The sequence below is a fragment of the Anser brachyrhynchus genome, assembly GCF_964034855.1.
Source record: "Anser brachyrhynchus genome assembly, chromosome: 3".
NCBI classification, from domain to species: Eukaryota; Metazoa; Chordata; class Aves; order Anseriformes; family Anatidae; genus Anser; species Anser brachyrhynchus.
In genome coordinates, this window is record NC_137696.1 from 16,558,668 (window position 1) to 16,579,172 (window position 20,505).

The window sequence follows — 20,505 nt, forward strand, 5'->3', positions numbered from 1 at the left end:
TCTCCACCAGTTCATTCTACTACACTCGTAGAGCCACTTGCAAGGAGGAGGAGGGGATCAAGCAAGGCTGCAAAGAGATGAAATCCACTACCCAACTAACGCTGCCAACCACTGCAGTACAACTACGCAGGCAAAACGAGCAATGGCCAACTAAGAATGAATTGATCGCTTTGGTAGCCTAAGGAGGCCACACAAGCAGAAGCCTACTCATAAAGGCACGAGTCTCGAGCACATCCATACAGTATCTGGACACTCCTTTGGGTTGTAATGGGTAGTAAAAAGATGTCACTTCTGGTCTCACACATGACTGTTCATGGATAGCTTGCCACATGCTAAACATCGCTTCTCATACCGGTTTTTACCAAATCACTAACTGATGGGTAGAGCGAAGCAGGGGATCCTCATTTTGCTGAAAAGCTGACACTGTTCTTACCCCCCTATATAGAGGACTCCTACTTGTGCAGCCACACCTGAGTGTTCTGTCCTGTTATGGCTCTACTCCAGGTCATGCACACAAGAAAGAGGCTGTCAATATTCAGGGATAGTCCGTCTCACCAATTTTAAATGCCTGTCAATTGTCCAAGTTTAACTTACCTATAATCTTTTGCAGCCAGTGGAGAGAAGCAGACACCTCTAGGAACTGGGTATTTGAGGCAGGCAGGTGACTTGCTCTCAAAAATGGATCCATTTTATTAAAGTCCAGTCCTAGGAACTCCTACTCACATAAGCAGTTGACAGAACTGCTAACTGCTCCTGCATGTTATCAAAACACACACAGTTTTCTCTACAAAATGCATTACATTTGTACCACTTGTACCCTTCTTGGTGCTATAGAGGGGTGCGCTCATCTTCAGTCATCACAATTCTAAGACAAAAAGCAGGCTGAAGAATATCATGGAATGAAAACTCCTTTTCCCCAGAAAGACACTTCTGTAAAAGTCACTTTTTAATAGCCCACACTTGCAGTTGAGTTTCAGACCTTCAGACTGTATTTGTTTTAGATTTCTTTGCTTTCAATAGGATTTTTTTCTTCTTCTTACAAATAAGAACTATGGATAAATACTTAGATAATTTTATTTTAAGAAGTTATTAGTATATATGCATATCTATGCATACATACATGTTTTTGTGCATACAGAATGCTTCCCCACTTATAGAGAAATTAGTGAACACTCTGATCAGCAGTGAAACACAAGTATAATAAACAGTACCAAGAAGCTGTAATAATTAGCTATCTGATAATTAGCAGTGATACACTGCATCCCTCCTTCCCACTTGCACGAACAGTGGCTCCCTCATTAAGAATTCATTTGATTTGCACAAAACACAAAACCAATGACAACAGAGAAAAGGATTTTGCTTTCCCTATAGTGCCAGAGTAACTATATTCAGTAAATGGGAACTTGGGTGATTAAAGAAATTAACATGGAATGATTTTGCTTTAAGTATGAACAGATGGAGTTAAACCATCAAAGCCATTTCCACACGAAATAGTGGTAGAAGACTCACTTTGCGTTGCATTTGTGGCGTGAACAAGTTGCTTCCCAGCAGTATGAGGCCAAGTACCACAGTATCATCAGAGCCTGCAGCTGCTGTGAATGACAACTGTCCCAGAAGAGCATTTCACTGGGACACCCAGGATATGCTTTACAGTCCAGCAATGACTGTGCTGCCACTGAAAGGGACTGTCCTGCCGGGTTCCCAGGTCACTGTTGTGTTCCTGTTACTCAAATAACCCCCGATCAGGGCTGGTGCTGGCACAAGGTGGAGCAGAGAAGGTGGGAATGTGAGAAGTCAGGACAGGGGCTGATCACAATGCAGCAAATGCAAAACCTGAGCAAGCATTAGGTGAGAGCAAGATATTCTTTAGCCTATAACTTCAACAAAATGGAAAAATACGACACTTGTATTGGAAGTGAAGAGAACAGTTCACTCCTTATTCTAACAAGGTTGCTTTATCTCCAAATGTTAGTTAATAGTAAGCAACACAGAAAAAGCTCATAGCTAGTTGAGTTGACAAACACCATTTAAAAGTCACCCAAACAGTAATAAGAGATTGTTTAAGTGTAGTATAAAAAAGGAAGTCTCTTTTATTAACACTTGAGAACCTGCAAGTTTAATGAATTGTCTGTGCTTCAACACAATTATCTCACTGTCTCTCTGTTCACATTACCTGTGAGGCTTTTTTCCTATTAAAAGATAAATTGTCTTAGGGCTGTAAGCAAAGACAGATTTTCTCATATTGCCTTTTTTTTTTTGCACAACCTCCTCACAGTAGATATCTTAAAATTCTGCCCACTATCTCCTGAGTCCTCTCTGGGCTTGATGAACTATCTGCATAGGAAGTAACAAAGATCTCATGCAAATGAGCTGCACGATTCCTTTGCAGCTAGCTTGAAGCTTGAAAGAAGCAAACTCATTAAAGAAGATGTTCCAGAAGGTCAGGGAGTGCTGATGTGAACGCATAACTGAGATACTTTTGATACAGAGAGACAATAAGAGATCTCCTTAATCTACCATTTGCAATTTAATTTAATTTCTCTGCTTGGCAGCATCGCTGTATCTGTGTCTTAAGATGAGCTCTTCCTACTGTTCAGTCACATAAGGTTGATAGTGTTGAGGTAAATATGAGAAGTGAACAACCAGAAACAGCAAGCATCTCTGAGACCTTGGAGAGTACCACCTCATACTACATCCAATGCTATTTCACTCCCCCTCCACTAAACAACCGAGAAGTCGTACGTTTCATTTTTGTGTAAGCATTTATTCTGCCTTGAACTACAGGTTTCTCCTTGTTCCCCTGAGAACTACCTGGGAACTCCTTTTCTCTCCTAAGGAGGTTATTCTCACGTGCTCCTCCCCCAGACAGTTTGAAATATAACCTGCCTATCAGACAGAAAGCTTTTGGAATAAAAGCAGCCCAGGAACGCAACGGATTACAAAGGGTACTGGGTGGAGATGGGTTACTATATGCGCTGCAGAAAAAGGATTCTGTATCTGATTACAGCACAGCACATTTCCTACAAACATGTTTCATTAGGGCTTAAACCAGCTAGCTCAGCTGGCACAAGAGAACTGGCTACCACTGGCCATATGAAACATTCATTTTGGTTTAAACAAGAAAACGAGAGCTTAAACAACGATGCTGACAACCAGAAATGTTATTATTGGCTTTGGACTACGATGTGAATGCGTATTCTTCTTTCCTGCCAATGTAAAAGGTCATCAACAAGCTCTTGTCTACAGGCACCAAAATCAATGCCTATGTTTTCCCGACTATCGGCAACACTGTGACTGTCATAAAGGTCAACATGGTGTCTGCATTAATAGGACAGCCAGGCCTATTTATTACCCTGTCTTGCTTTCATCAAGTGCTAAGCGTAACTCAAAAAAACATCTAAATCAACCCAGAACAAGTTCAAAAACCATCCTGTGGTCTGATACACATTCCATGTCTGTTCACATAATCACTTATTGTCAGAGAAATGCTAATCATGAAGACTGGAGTACAGGAGTTTTATTTGCCGAGATATTCTGGATAGCCTGAGAGGGGGCTGCGAGATGGAGATCTCTGGGAGCTACCAGGGCTGGTGCTGACAATGAGTCCACACACCCACTCTGCCAAGTGCATACCGACGACCGATGAACACAGATTTCCAAACCCTGTAGACAGGACATCAGAACAGGCTGGATTCCCCACAGCTAACATAACTGTTGCCTTTCAGTAGTTTCGTCACAACTGCAGTATCCAAAACCCAAGGACTTTGGATTTGTGGCCATCAACAGGGCCTGAACCTTGGCTGCAGCCTGGTACAACCAACCTACCATGTAGTAGGAAAAACCTTCCTGGAATGGTTTCCTGAAGGGAAGGGCGCATGCTAGCTGTTGAAGAAGCAGTGCCGACCCACCGCAGGAGATGTGGGCTTTCAACATGTAAAAATAACTCTGCGGTTGAGGGTGATTATCTGTTGACTAGTAAATAACTCCTTACCTCCCACATAAACGTGGTCGCATTCCTGCCCCCTTATTCTGACAAAACCATCAAAATGCATGACTTTGAGATACGTGGTATGTACTACAGACCCAGTTGTAACTCTCAAACTGATACCTGGATCTCACCTCCAGTAAGCTCAGCATAACCCAGGTATACTAAGAGATGAGACCAAAGTTCAGCCAGTTGAAGTCTGTTTATTTTAATCTGCTAGAGCCATGATGGGCACTGGTGTGCATGCCATGCCTTGGTTTGATGAAAGGGAACCACTGGCAAAGACACTAGCTTTTGAGCCTGAAAGAAATTCAACTTTTTTCCCCAAAATCAATGGCAAGCGGAATAAAGTCAGTCTCCATCACCTCTGTGAAAGGCAGAACCTTGTTACCCAAACCGTGTGGAGAGCAGTGACATCGGTACAGCAGTAACAAGCCCAACAAGCCCAATTCAGTTTGGCTTGACAGCACTGGAGCAGACCGATGACTAAGAAGCTTAATTACAGTTTCACAGTGCGTTTGTCAGACTCATCTAAATATAGACGGCACACCATAGTCTTCAAGCCATTTAAGATGATTAACTGTGGGCTAATTCTAGACTTTTAGACTTTGCATTTTTAAACTCCCCGATGACTCAGATTATTTTAGAGGAGACGTGGAAGGAAGACGGGAGAGAATTAAGCTATTTCTTCAGGAAGTACAGGTAATAATATTTTGAAGCAAAACTTCCTCCCAACCCACATATGGCAAATGCTGAGCTAGCCCAACCAGGCCGAGAGCTGGCTGGACCTTTGTGGAGAGCTAGGCCCTGCCTTACCCCCTTCCTCCCCAGTACGGGACCGCCAGGCTATGGGAAGGGCCTGCTCAAAGGGAAGGAAGGCATTAGGGAGGCCTTGCTGCTCCAGTTCTCCAACTGCCCAGGCAAACAGTGCAAGGTAAACATTTGAAAAAGATCAGGTGAACAACATGCAGAGAGAGGTATGCTGCAAATGACCAAAGAGACAGCAGCCAGTGCAGGCCGATCTTACAGCAGCTAAAGAAGTAGAGGTGCTCCTTAAAGGAAATTAATATGAAAGGGGCAAGACTCTTAGACTCTTCAATCACCAGCATTCATGACCTTCACCAACCTAAAGTAGACCAAACCCATCAGCTTGGGGCAGGCAGAAGCAGCCTCATTTGCATCCTTTTCTCACATATGAATTTTATTTAGGGATGGTAAGTGGACACCAAGTGAGGCAATGTCTCTGGAGAGGAAAGAGGCCAAAGGCAAGCCCTGGAGGAGGGGGAGACACTGTTATGGTTATTACTATAATTAGCATCGTTATTTTAGACCTGTATTTCAGACAGAACAGGACTTGGGTCCATATTGCAGGAATTACCAGACAGCATCCATAGCTTCAGGCTGGTTATAAGCCTGAGAACAATCATTTCAAGAAAAAAAAAAAAAAAGGAAAAAAAAAGGTTAAATACTGCTCATATTTAGTTTCATGACTTGTCCTTCTGACCAACAATCACCTATAATTGTCTGGGCAGTAAGTTTTTATTTCAGTCTCCCAGTGAGATACAGTCTTTGCTTCAAACTCTAGTTCCAGCATTTTCACAACTATTAAAATTAATGCCTATTTATTGGTGTTTCAGATTCCAGCTGCACTGACTGTTGAGTTCCTTAAAGTTAACCAGTCCACGACTCCATGCTGGAGCACCCTCCTCACCTTGGGGATACCCAGCACAATGCTCCGTACCACCAGATCAGAACGCGTTTTCTGGAATTTTCTCCCTAGTTTTATACGAAGCTTTTACACATAATTATCTTGTACAACATAAATCTCTGAACAAAGGAACTCAAAGGAGTTTGATTTCCATGGTGTCACGAGTAATAGGGGTAATTAACCGTGGATGTGATTCCAGGAAAATCTAGAAATAGCATCCAGCTGTTAAAAGATCATACGACTCCCGTAGAAGAAAGCCTTTTGCAATTCACATAGATGCATTAGCTTAAGCCTTTTCTCAAATGAGACATGTCCAAGACTGCTGACTGCTGAAAATTCATTGTTTTATTTTTCTCTTTCATTACCGCAGACACTGTTGCTATATATTAAAAAAACATGCATACACAAAAAAAAATCTTGTGTGGGAAGTCAGATATCCCTCAGGCAAGAAACACCTTCCACCACTACTTGGGTAATGGTAAAGTGTTGGATTCGGGCTATGATGTTTCAACAGCAAACACAACTGCACTTCTGTGGAAGTTTTCTTACATCCCGGGTGCCAATGCTAGAAGGCTCATTGAAGCTGAATACTGAACGAAGCGATTTTGGTGTCCAACCATACCCTAGGGATTTAATTTTTGGGTGTATACTTTGGAAAATATCACCCTTTCTTGCCCTACTTTTAAGTTCTAGGAACTTTTAAATCCTAGGTATTTAAATTCCTAGGAACTTCACTACTGTTTTCAAAATCTAATTGCTTTTTTTTTCTTTTTTAAGAGGGTAACATAACTTCAAGTATTTGGAACCTCTATCTTGAGCAGGAATCTGTCATGTGTCAAATCTTTCAAGAGTAATTTGCACCTAATAATCTTGCTGATATATAGATGTTAGTAACAGCATTTGTATTTTTGTGTTCAGCAAATGTTATGAACACCATTAGTGTGAAGGAAAAAATGAGTTCCAAATACTCTATCAAAGATTTGCAGAGGCATTTTAAGGAGTCTCGTTCCTTAAACGCTAAATTCTAGCATTAATGCTGTGTTCATGTTGTCTAAGACTAGCATTTCTGCCCTGCAACCATTTCCCATGAAGACAACCAAGACGGGGAATTGACTGTGTCAGGATACTTGGGTTCTGGTCACAGTTCTAGTAGAGGCTTTCTGTGCCCAGATAACTCGGACAAATCACTAAGTTCAGCTACTTAACCTTCCTTCACCTATGCTCACTCCAATGGGACTATTCCCCCTATATAAGGACACGTGCCAAGTTCATGTTTGTATAGTGCCTATAACCTTTGGTGGGAGTTTTGTCAGAGCTGCTAAACACCAACACTGTTGTTGAGCAATAAGTTATGTGCGCCAACAGTCCAAGTCCTACCTGGGTACTATTTTGTACTGGTGTGAGGAAATCCTTTAATTTTCTTTTCTTTTACAGTGGCAGTACTCTTTGAATTTCAAGCAGCATTCCAAGTAAAGTGCTTTAGATCTAAAATTACTAGATCATCTTAGATCAAAACAATTTAAGCACAGAAAAATGACTTAGAAAAAGCTTTCTGAATTGCAAGTGATCATACAGTACTTTAGTATACCCAGTAAGCAAAACTTTCCAACCTAGCTGTAACATAACAAACCCAGACACTGCACGTTCCCTAATGGTCTCATATCATCCAAAATTTGTTAAAAATTAATTAAAGCCTTCTTAAACTGCAGAAGGTCAATGCAGAGCTCCATCTTCCCCCATGGCCCTAATGAATATTTAAGTTTCAATACTTTGACTTTTGCTGATCTCAGCTGTGCCTCAGCTTCAGTGGCAGAGGAGCGGGCTGCAAGAAGGCAGGCACCAAAATATTAGGAAACTAACACCCTGCGTAACAGCAGAAACTACTTGGCTGCATTTATAACACCACAGTATTTTCAGTAGGTTCACTCCTGCGTCTTTTCTTAATCAGTTTCAGCTTTTAGAAAATCTAAAACTATGAGAATCAAATACAGCAGTGATGCATTATTTCAGCCCAATGAAAACATGAAATAAAGCAGAGATATTTCCTTGGATGCAGATCTGTAAAAAAACAACTCTCAAACAATGAGCACTGGGGAGCACAACCTCCATCAAGAAAGATGATAAAATCTCCTCCATAGAAGTCTCTTCTCTGCAGGGTAGTACCAGAATGCTTTACTTTGGCCACTTGTCTTCAACCCTAGTGCCAGACTCCACCAGACATCAAGTAACATGGAAATTGTTTTTTTTTGTTTTTTTGTTTTTTTGTTTTTTTTTTTTGTTTTTACACAACCTCCAGCAAACAGGATCAAACCCCATCACAGTGCATTATGTAACTGCAATATTTGGATGTAATATCGCCCTGGTAGTGGTCTTGCACATTAAGAATAACTTGTGAATTGTGCTTGTGGCCTTACCGTGCTGTTTTGTTTTGCTGTGAGTAGACACAGATTAGATTTCTGGTCTCATACTCTTACCCTGAGTGAGTGCTAAAATGACAGCAAGATCAGAGCCTGGGGGGACAAGGACATGTCAGCAATCTAGCTGACTAATTAAGCAATGAAATGATAGGTATGACAAGTAGTTTCATTCAATTCTTAAAGTATGGCCGCTCCAATACAAGGCAAAACAGATGATAACATGCATAAATTGAGAGGTGTGCTGGAAGAGAAGCTTTCCATCCTCAACTTCCTACCCTTAATAACAAGCGGTCAGCACGTACCAAATTCATTTTTAAAAAGGTCCCATTAACACATATTGTTAAATGCTTATTTTGTTTAAAAAAAAAAAAGAAAACACAGAAACAAAAACACGAGCAAAGGTAATTGTTGAAACACTGGAATTAAAATCCACACAGGAGTTAGCTATTGTAAACCTAGGTACGTATGCTGCACATTGCCCTCTTCTACAGAAGTTAATTCCTATTTTTAGTTGAGAAACACAGCAATGTGAGTGTGTGTATGTATGCTCAGTCTGGACATTCCTAATAAACTGTTAATCTGTTCTAAAGTAGACCGTGTCCTTTCATTTATTTTTTAATTACTTCCACATACCTATGGAATTGGACATACATAAATCCAAACACAAACAGTGTCCAGTACTAAGCTCTTAAAACCCAGATTTATGACAGAAATGTGGAGAAAAACTCTTCAACAGGGGCAAGGCTTAGTGACATTACAATAGATCAAGACGAAGTATTGTTCAACATGATTTTCTTCCTTCTCAATGGTATATCCAGCTGTCCAGTATCGTTTGTTACTAGAAGACTCTTTTCTTTGAAACTGCAGTTGCTGTTACTGTTGTCATTAAATCCTTAAAGAAAAAATACAAGCTCCTACTGCTGTTCTCTCCCTATGAACCAGCAAGTGAATAGAGATGAGCCAACACCTTATTAAGTACAAGCAAAGCTGCTGTGATGGCCCGCGGAAATAAATAGGATGTCTACAATCCACATGAAGGTACTGTTAAAAATAAAGACAAAATTTTGGTATAAAAAACCTACCTTAGGAGAAGAAGAAAGCTCCCTCGATGCAGGAATAGCTGACATGTTCTCACTCATGCCTGTCTCTGTCTTTGGCAAGAGGTTTGGTGGTTCAGGAGCCTTTCTTTTCATCTTCTTTTCTGGTTCTTGCAGTGGAGCAACTTTAATTAAAGCAGGGCTTGATTTTGGTTCATAAAACGGATTTGATCTAATTAAAAGAAGGGAAACACATTTCTTTGCTATCTCCTTGGAATTCAAAATGAAAGTAAGACCTATTTAGAGAAGCTGATGACTAAATTTTTTTTTATTATCCACATAAGAAAACATTTTATTTTCACATGCTTTTAAATGCTACTTTTTCATATGATTGACAAATGAGATAAACCAGCTAAAACCGCATTAGCTCATAACTCCTATAAACCTCATCAGTTCCCCTAGATGACAGAAGTTTTATTAACAACAAAGCTAACTTCAAATACACCCGGCTATCTAACAAACATCTGATTTATAGATGAGATCAATACCAATAAACGTGAGGGAAGTTGCTGGCTGGTGTATATTCCGATGAATAGAATTAAGGATTCTTAATTAGAACAGATTTAAGGATCAGGTCACTTTTACATGTGTGCTGCAACATGGCTTTAGAGGCCTCACTCTAGGACATCTAAGTCCAAAAATTCTTTCCTCAGGAGGCACACATCACGGTGGACATCTTTTAAATTGTGCAGCAAACAGTCATCATATCATTTCAAGAGTACTTTTCGGACAAAAGAATAGTGTAAAACAAAACAACAGCTGGCTTCTGTACTCCTCTCTACAGGTACCAGTAGCCAGTATCTGTCTTGTTTGAAAGTGATTTAATTCTTTAATAACTAAACCTCATTTAAGAAATAGTAAACTTCTTCCAAAGTAGATGTAGTCCAAAGAATTATTTTCAACCGTGGTGTTCACATTCCAATCCTGCAGTTGTTCCACCCTAAATAAATACTTCCATGGCATTTCCAACTTCTATATAGTAGTTTGATACACCAAATATCAACCAGCAACACATCAAATAATGGCTTCTACTATGCACTTAAAAGAGAAAGCTATTTTGTACCCTACTAAGGATACTTACAGGAACCTTCTTCACACTAAACTAACTCATTCATACTCTTTGGTTTTAATGTTTTGCAATCCAAAACTGGACTGTTAATTACAAAACAGGTATGTTAATTCATTCCTTTCTAGCCCATACTTCCCCTGCTAGATATATTTATCATGCATCGCAAACGATGTTCACGTAACGAAGCCACTGCAATTCCCAAACAGCTATCTGCATACAGTTACATAAAGTGTAATTAATCACAACAAGTAACAGTGCTTTGAAATCAATTCGAGATGGAAACAATAACGCATACAGCATAAGATAAAAGTTACCCAGCTAGATCCATTTACAGATTTCCTCTCAGGATAAGAGAAATGAGCTAGTATATGCTGGTTTTGAACAGCCAAACCAGCAACATTTGGGCCCAAATGAAAAACCAACTAGCCACCCAGTTTCCTTCCACACAACGCTAAACTTCTCCCAGTCTTGTCTACTTTTAGTATGCAAATACGTCTTTCAGTCTCTTAGACTGACTTTAGAATTTGTCTCAATGCAGTTCACCCCTGTCCTCTTTCCACTGAGAAGAAAGCAATTAATAATCCACACTGCAGAAAATAAGGCTGCTTCTGAAAGGCGAGGTTTATTGAAGCACCTAAGAGAAGACCAGGCATAAAACCTCCAGACCTTTCTGAGAATCTGCTGCCACTTGTTAGAGAAAAAAAGATCTGAATCCAGATACCGAAGTGAAAGGAAAGCCTAACACTAAAATAACTCCTCTGCTGACTGAAGGCAACTTTCAGGTGTTCCCACTTTGCTGCCCGTCAAGCGCAAAGCCACCGGCACAATCAAAACTAAGGGCAACATCAAAATAACAAGTTAAATGAAAACGGATGGGTGTTTTCCAGGGGAGGCAGCAGAAAAAAGGAGGGTATTCAGTCTGGAGCAGGGAATGCACCTAGCTGTCAGTAGCTCTAATTTAGCTGACAGCCCAGCTCAGCTGTCTTCAGACACCGTAAAGTTCAAAGGGAGGTGAAAATGAAGATAAAAGAGATAAAGGCTGAAGAACAATGAACTCTGCAGGAGAGCACAAGGTTTGCCTTAGCCCTGTAAGTCAGCCTTCTCAGCAGCCACCAGATGCAGCACGCTCGGTGGTGCTGAAATTATCCTGTGCAGCCCTACTTGGAATGAGAAAGGTGCATTTGTAAGGTGTTAAAACAAATCTGGTGCAAGAAAAAACAAGAGTTGGAAAGAAGCATATTTTAAATTTTCATGCTTTAGGATTCTCTGTACTGCATGTGTAATCCTGAAGAATCGCACCCTACTGCATCTGTCAGAAGAAAGGGCTGTCAAGAGACAAGTCACTGGTCTTGTTCCCTAGAAAATAACTCACTTTAAAGCTAGGCTAAACCCTCACATCTTGGTCATAGCATGGTCTGAACACACACACACACACACAAACATACATCTATTTTCCCACCTTTCTCTTTATACCTTCTAGCTGATCCTATAAATAATTTTTCGAAACTGTTTCTCAGGTTTGACACAGACAAAATTCCATGGTTCTTGCCAGAAGACAGCATAAATGTTGAAGTCACTGGTGTCCAGTAGATGGAGGGGAGTTTGGTCCAACAACATGGCTCTGTGAGAATCTAGGCAAGGGAAAAGTCTGGCTCAAGAAAGCCTTACCTGAAAAATATGAATGCACTCCTCTCTGAAATTAGCTCATGTTTTTTGCATTAGTGATGCTATTGAATTGATCCCCACAGCAGGATTTACCCTAAAGAGATGCTAGACTGTCCACTACAAAATTAAAAATAGGACCTAGCAAACTACCTGACACTAAGCAGTGACCAGCAGCGGGGTAGCTTGTGGCTTCTTGTGTAACAGTCATCTTCAACAGGTGGCACCTCAATAGTCTTTCCAACCAGACAGCATTGTCCTGAGCCATGCAACGATTAACGAGGTAAGAAGCCACAGAGCCAAATAATATCTGAAAGCAAGTTTTATTCTGACCAATTTAAAAATGTTTTTGACCAGCATTACTGGTTAAATGTAAAAACCCATCCTTTTATTGAGAAGGAAAAACAAAGCTGTTAGTGTGCTAGGGTTAAGAGGTCAGGCTGCTTACGAATCAGAAGTACTCAGGTTGAAAGGGTTGTACTTGTAATTAGTTGTGATCTGTGCTGTTTTCAAATAATTAAACTCAACTTGGCAAGGCAAGCTGTTCTTTATTACCAGTTAGCCACCTACCATCTTGATTTTAACGTATACAACTCACAAAGGCAAAAGCAGAATTTTACACTAACATTCAAACGCCAAAACTGATATAGGGAATATGAGGGATAAGGAAAACGTGTTCATTATCTCCAGCTAGGAAAGAGAATTTAGCCAGAGGAAGTATGTTTTGTGAGCAGTTTTACAGCAAAAGACATTTGTGGTGGACCATCCACGTCCACCTGCTCCATGCAACACCTCATTACGCCGATGCTTGTGACTAGGCTTTGCTTACGCGTGTTGTGAAATGCTACATTATCTTCACAACCATTAGTGAAATAGGTTTGCATTAAGCCAATTACCCAAGGTAAATCCTCCACAGAGGCGCAGCGAGGGTAAGTACCTTGTCCAAGATTACAACGGGAGTTTGTTACAAAACTGGAAGCAGAGTTCAGGTCTTAGGGCGCTTTGTGCAAGTTCTGAGTCCAGAATCCCAATTCGTGATTTGCCAAAGCAGAGTGGGACAAGGGTCCTGATTTTCAGTGACATGTGTTTTCCCAGGACACAGCATCACATTTCCCACACAATAGAAGAGGAGAATGCCACAGGGTGCACTAAGTGAACCCCACCGAAACTTTCCTGAGTGACAGTAAGTGTCCTTCAGGAGCCTGCTATTTCTTATGTCTTCCATCTATCAGGTTCAAAGCCATTCCCAGGGAAAGCACTGGACCAGGGATAGTCAAACGTGATTAAAAACCAACCCAAAACAACACAACTCAGAAAATAAGATGTTAGGAGAGAGGTTGAAAATAATACGCAAAGTTTCTAATGCCGTGATATGACCCAGTTGTTCAGCCTTGTCTCGTTACACTGCTGAGGTCAAGTCAACACATCTCAAAATAAAGACACAGCAGAAGAAAAAAGAGGGTCCCGAGACGTGCGATGAAAATGATTAGAGACATGAAGAGACTTCTGTATGAAGAGAGATTGAAAAAGTTAGCGCTGCTTAGCTTAGACAAGTGGCAAGTAATGGCGAACACGCTAGAGATAAAGAACACAGCAACAGTTTATGGCAGATAAACTCGGTAGTCCTAACTGTTGTTCTTAGAAGCAAACAGACGGGATTGGAAGGCTAACTTACTTCCAATCAATAAAAGGAAATATGCTCCATGTGATACCTTATTTTCTTGTGGAAATTGACACTGAAGCCTAGACTTTAGAAGGATTTGGAAGAAGATTAGCCACTTAGATAATAAAAACGTCCATATTCACATTAGATAATAAACAATACGCACCTGGACATAAACCCTTGTGATACAGGACACACAAACTGACACTGCTTATGAAAATCTTTCCTTCAGTGCTTACCATACCATGCATATCCTTAGCAGGAACTTTTTACCAAAAAAAATGAAAATTAATGACACAAGGTGAAGCAAAATAATGTTTTTAGGGGTGAGTTAGCATCAGAAGTTTTATGTTCCTAGACTAGAGTTCTATTACTACATGCTTTTCCTCCAGAGTGTTTCAATATAAAGATCCAAGGGTTCTCCTTGCCGTGCTTTACCCATTACGTTTAAAAAAAAAGTCTCCATGTCTTTTTCAATGATTCCTGTAGCCTGGGAGGAAAGTGGCAAGAGGTACCTACTGGGGCATCTGGACATAAAAACCTGTTGTCGAAGATATAAAAGTGTGTGTGTGTATATATATATATATATATATATATGTATGTATTATTTTTCCCTGCGGATTCTGGTGATCGGTGAACAATCAGGGATGGCTGCTTTGAATGTCAACAGTGTGATCACACTGGGATCTGAAGATACAGCAGCCAGTGCTGTTTCTTCAGGCAGTGCCCCGATGAACAGGCCTGGCAGAGAAATCATTCGCCAATGCCTTTTTTTCCTTCTATTTTCCACAAAATAACGACATCAACATATCCACAGCCACAGAGCTTTAAAAGGAAAAGACACTGCAGGGTCCTTTATACATTTCTGTTAGACTGCATGGGAATTCTTCAATTTCCTAGAACATGGCTATAAACAGAGAAACATGAAGATGATAGCAGGACACCTGTTTTAATATTTGATATTAAAGTAATGCAAATGTCATGCCGTGATAAATCTTATTTAGTACCGTAAAACTAAACGTTAATTACTGTTGTTGTCTGTAAAATTGCTCATGTGTAATCACTATAAACTGTCTCATGAGTGGTGTGGTTGGTGACTAATAACCACAAACAAGGAGTAAGCACACACCTTCAACCTTCCCAAGCTGCACAGCTATTGCAAAAAACTCACTCCTTGTTAGGTTTCTATACTATAACACAAGGAAATCAGTGGGAGTTTATAAAAGTTGTGTGTGGTTATGATAAAAGAAACAACCTTACAAAGCGCATATAGTGTTAGCTTTCCAATACAAAGATTTAGTTTTATGAGAATTTCAAAATGTGCTACGCAGACAGCATAGAGCCTTTCCTTTACACATACTGCACACCAATATAGAACAAACTCTCCATTATCATCAACAAAAATCATTATTTTAAGTAGAGAAAATAATGGCAAAAAAGACAGGAAGGCCCAAGCTCTGTTGCTCCTTAATTTTTGGCTCATATACAATTGGCAGAGCATGAATTGCCAGAAAGGTACGCAGACTTGTTCCCTATCAAGTAACTTGCTATCAATGAGGCAAAGAAGCGTTTCCTAACTGATCACGTTCAGTTGAACACTATGACTTGGGGGTATGGTATTTCCTACTGCCGAGCTGAAGATCAGTCTGTCCTGGGGAGGTGATTAAGGATCACCATGACTGAACCCAATACACCTCAAGATTAAGCCAGGGATCCCACTAATGCTCCCAAGGCCGCTGAAAGATGAAGAATCATACTTACTCATCTAGCTCTTCCTCTTCAGCTTTGGAGGTATCTGCATAGAGGTATTTACTCATATCCACGGGTCTGACATTTTTCCTTTTCGCAGGTTGAGGAGAAGAATCTCTTGCAGTTACAAATGCTTCAGGCTCAGGATCTGGCTCATCAAATGGGTTCAAGTACTCTGGGGCATCTTCATCCTTGAAGGGATTGTAACTGTCAGCATAGAAACTTTCTTCTGGCTTTGAAGATGAAGCGATTTCAGTATCCGGTTCTACCAAACAACAACAGGAAAATCATCAAGCAGATTGAACACAGAAAAAAAAATGATGCCATTTTTATCAGATCTGTACATTTCGAGGGCTTATGAAAAGGTTTGCTTCCTAATTTTATCTACATAAAGTCCTAGCCTTTGATGAATTTTCATGCTTTATTTATTTGCAATGCAACCTTGTTTATTCCGAAACAGGGTCTTCCAAAGGGTCATTGCATCTGGAGTATATTGAATAGGCTTCATTTTCTCACTTACTAAAGTGCTTCCAATGTAATTTGTTATTAGTTTTCTTATTTGTCATATAAATGGTATCACAGCAGATTTTAAAACATTTTCCCAAGCTATTAGCCAATTCGTATCCTAACAAAATGTTCTTAATTATTTAGTTGAGCTTTTAATAAAGAAAATAGATACCCTATATTTTTAAAATAAAATTACTTTTATTGTGTATTAAAAATGGTGATAACTAGTAGGTGCTCTTTTCATTTCTTAAAATGACTGAACTAAAATCAGTTATTAGGTATGACCAGTAATTACATTTCAAAACACATATTTTCACCACTAACGGCTTCTGGTAACAATACAGAGTCTCACAGTAAAAATGAATTTAAATTGACCCTAAAGAGATGGATAATCAAATTACTCATCTATTATTTGGGCTGTACAGCAAAAACTTATTAGCAACCTGGAGCTCCATGCAGGCCTTTGAGTAATAGACACCACAGAAAGAACATCACACAAAAGTGAAGGGCTGCTGGATATTGAATGATACAAATCCCCACACAGCAATACAACATTTCTTACAATGACACATAGTACCATTAATCTTCTTCCTCCTGCAGCATCAAATGATCAATTCAATATTGGATTTGATGTGCTTTCAAAATCTATGCAAATAGGAAATTCAATGTAGGGTTATTAAAAGCTAATTTCCAGTAACCACTCCCACACTCTTCTTGATGGAAAGTGTTTCTTTTTCAGATTTAGTGAAGCAAAATACCTTTTAGCTTTAAAAGAAAAATGTTACATGTTCTTTGTAGCAAGGCTCTAAAAGTAATAGAAGATGGAGTTCCAAGTGTATTTGTCACTAAACAAACTCTTGGGAAGACAAAATTGCCAGCTGATCAACTACCAGAGGCACGGGCCAGGCCCAGGAACAGCACTGCAGCTGCTAGGCCACAGATGGAGGATGTGCTCAAGTCACGAATCCTGCAGCAGGAAAGGCTTCGCTCCTTGGAGCAACTGAGACCTACTGGAAAGATTTTCGTTTAGAAATAACCTTAGGTTTTTAGTGCCTTTCTTCTTTTTGGTTCTTCACATTTGAACTGCAAAGGCTGTATTAACGTATTATCTTTTATGCTCATTCAAAGGGTCTGTCTCTGAAGTGACGGATCTCTTTTCCACGGCCAGAAATTTAGAAACCAAATGGGTTTGTCTGGAATAAAGGAATAAAATAATGAAAATCTTACTTAAATGCTATGTGGACTCTCAGGAGACAAATCACTCATCTGGGACTGAGGGTGATCTCCACTGGGTGAAACAAAATAGAATTGTTCTTTGCCAGACAGCACTGCAGGTTCTGACTGGCAGACACACGACTACGCACAGTGCTTCTGCCTGTGGGATTTCCCTTTGGTGATTACACAGAAAATTACATTAAAAAATTCCTTTAACTCCAGGTGAGGTTTACAGTTTCTTATTCCCTCCCCAACCTGGTTTAACTTCGCATTAAAGAAGCAACACATACGGTACACTCACACCTAAATTCTGTACATACTCTGAGTTCTTACATTTAACTTCAGTTTCAGAACGCAGCTGACACTGTCTCACATCAAAAACTGAGGTGAAAAAGAGACCAAAGTGTAAATCAGACATTGAACCAAAATGGGATGAGAAGAAAGTGAAGTGAGATCACTGAAATTTATTATTATGCCTAACAGTCAAACGACCTTTACATTGTGAAAAACATATTATAAAAAAGAACTAATTAATCTGAATCCTTGTGGCTAGAGGAAAATAAATAAATAAAACAGGGCTGGCTGCCGTAACAGCTTTAGCTAAACCTAAAAAAAGAGGTCCTGGTTCCACTGAAGCTGGCTAAGCCTCACCTGAATGTCACACAAACATCTCAGCTGTCGTGGGCATGTAGACAAACTACTGCAGGACAGAACAGGGAACATATTTGCAGTATTTCAACCGTAGCATGCGTTCACTCCTACCCCAGAGTAAATACAACATGTTTATCCATTCATAACCGGGATGTAAACTACATTTACCCTGGGAGAAACGGCAGTCACTGCACAGCAGGGGACGCACGTTAAGCTCATACCCTCACTGATGCTGTGGTGGCTTGTTCATAAGTTTGCATCTTTCTGAGAGAGATGTTTTGGAGAAATAAGATAATATCAAAGGTCAACAGTTTAACTTAAGGGAAAAGACATCGGTCAAGGTGAAAACTTTTAAAAGCACAGATACAATCATACCAAGCATGAATCTCCGACATGTATTTTATTATAGATAAAATACATCAGAGCATAGGTCAACATTTCTAATGCAAGTTTTCATTTAGTTTAAGCTAAAATGGGAAGAGAGATCCTATGTTGGCTCACTTTAGCATCCAGTGCAGGTGCTGATGACAAGCAGAAGTTTTGCTCTGCTTGCCCCGAGATGTCCTCAGGGTGGGTACCTACAGCTGAGCTAATTATCTAGACCCCTTTACAGTCAAAGCAAAGAAACAGCCGCTGTTAGGACCAACCCATTTGACCTTCCTGATAACTCACACATGGCATTCAAAGAAATACTCATACAATTAAACAATTGTGCTGGATGCATGCGTTTCGGTTTAAAACGGGGGGACCTTTTACTAGAAGGAATGTCAATAGTTTTTCCTGAAGTTAAAAACATTCAGGGAAACCATCTCTTACAACTGCATGGTAGGCCTTGATTTTCCATTTGCTTTTATGTTTCTCCTGGAAACAATGAGTTAAATATTTAAATCTGATACATTTTAAGGGGCAATGCAAACGGTTTTTGCAATTCTTTCTATTTCAACACTATGGATGAAGTGCTGTAACCTTAACTAGGGCAAATTTCTTTCTCTCGTTCATTGGCTCAGCAGTAACTACAGGTTTGGCCTTACATGCAGAGCACTGCAGGTCAGCAGCAAGGGACCTTTGGCTTAAAAGATTTCACAAAATTCTACACATAGGCTAAAAGTAAAGGAGCTAAGGAGCTTCTAAACGTATCGCTTTTAAGACTTTTACAGGCAGGGTTCTGCAGGGGCTCACTAGAACCCAATGAGCTTGTCCCTCCCCTCCTTGTCTCTCCTACTGTCATCCAGGAGGCAATTTGTTTTTTCTCTGCTTCCCCAACTGTCCCTGCAGAAGGGAGGGTCCCTGTCCTCCACTGGGGAGCACAGCCCGGAGGCTCATTAGCCAGCCTCCAGAAACGGAGAACAGCTTTTGGGATCCGCTCCGTTCTGCTCTGCTAGCAGCAGATGGTGATGCTCCTCTCGGAGCCAAGCTCCTGCTGCAAGGTGCAGCATGATGACGAGCAGGCGGAGCAAAGAGCGGACCTCAGAAATCCAGGGAAAGCATTCCCTCTCCTGAACCCAGCCAGGATATCTCCCATGGGGTTGCTGAAACCCTTCGTATCTACCTTTTGTGTCAAGTGTTGGTCATCACCTTGTGAGCTCCTCTAAAGCTAATTGATTTGCCAGGACAGTGACCTGCCACCACTGCTCTGAACGCTGCAGCTGCTGTTACCTTTCTCTATAACAAAGACACTTGTATTTTCTGCAGGAGCTAACAACATTGGTTATTGTATTTTGAGAGGGCTGAATATTCAACAGCTTCAAAACAGCTCATTTCCTTCTTCAGGCTGATTTTACACCAATGGCACCACCTATTTTCCTGCCTCCCTCCATCATTAATCACAGCTGAAAACACAGGACTCAGGTCACTCCTTGAACTCATTTTTTAATTGCAGTTCTCTACACAGATTTAAAAAAAATACTTGGCACTCCAAGGGTCAAACACACAATAATTTTGCACGATTAAGTAATAAAGCCACAGGGGTAGGAGTGACAAGAGAACAGGTAGAGTATTACTACAGCAGAAGCACCATGTGCTCTTGTGCCAGATTCTGGAGACATTACTTGCCCTAACTGCACTGAGAAAGACTGCTTGTGATAGTAATCACTGACTGGCACTACCTATCTGCACAATCAGCCTTCTAGTTCCCAGAGGATCTCCAAAAATCACCCTGCCCTTCAACCCACTTGCCTTTTGTAACGCAAACATATTGTGACATATCCCTTAAAACCAAACAACCCCCCCACCAAAACATTACACACACAACTTTCCCCTTGGCAAGGGATGAAAGAACAAGCCACATGTGAAAGATACTTAGTTATGCCATTTACTGCGCTACTGGCAGGCGCTCAGACACGATGGTGATGTGAGCAGCGTAATGAACAGCACAGAATAAAAATGGTACTTCCCAGTACTTCTAGAAAGCATAATGACTGGCATCCACGTAAACCACAGATGATTTTCTCTTACTTTTATTAATGCCCGCACCAGCACCACATTACATTTCATTATGAAATATAAAGAAGAGAGTAATCTTTTCTCCCGTATATTGATTCTTGTACTGCTCTCCTTAGGACTCTCCCGTAAGGCTGCTGGGTTTTAGAACTGCGAAGAAAACCACTTTCATTTGCAGTGTAACACGTGCTGCAGAGAGCTCAGAAGTCTACACACAAGGTAAAGAAATACACTGGTAAAGGAAACGCTGTTCTAAATGAAAAAGGGAGGTAGTGACAGAAAATAGTTACTCTCACTTCTCAGGTGTGTTGCAGGAAGCTTATCCTGGTCACATGCAACTTCA

General features: G+C 40.5%; 1 protein-coding gene across 17 annotated transcripts in view; it reads right to left on the reverse strand.

Annotated features, from left to right (window-relative positions):
• Positions 1-20,505, reverse strand: part of EHBP1 (EH domain binding protein 1) — a 213,889-nt gene that overhangs the window by 101,169 nt on the left and 92,215 nt on the right. For all 17 annotated transcript variants that reach the window (XM_080584712.1, XM_080584705.1, XM_080584719.1 and 14 more), the window contains exons 9-10: positions 15,363-15,615; positions 9,193-9,379 (exon numbers count right to left, since the gene is read on the reverse strand). In XM_080584712.1, the coding sequence (XP_080440838.1) occupies positions 9,193-9,379; positions 15,363-15,615 (440 nt within the window). The remainder of the gene's footprint in view (positions 1-9,192; positions 9,380-15,362; positions 15,616-20,505) is intronic.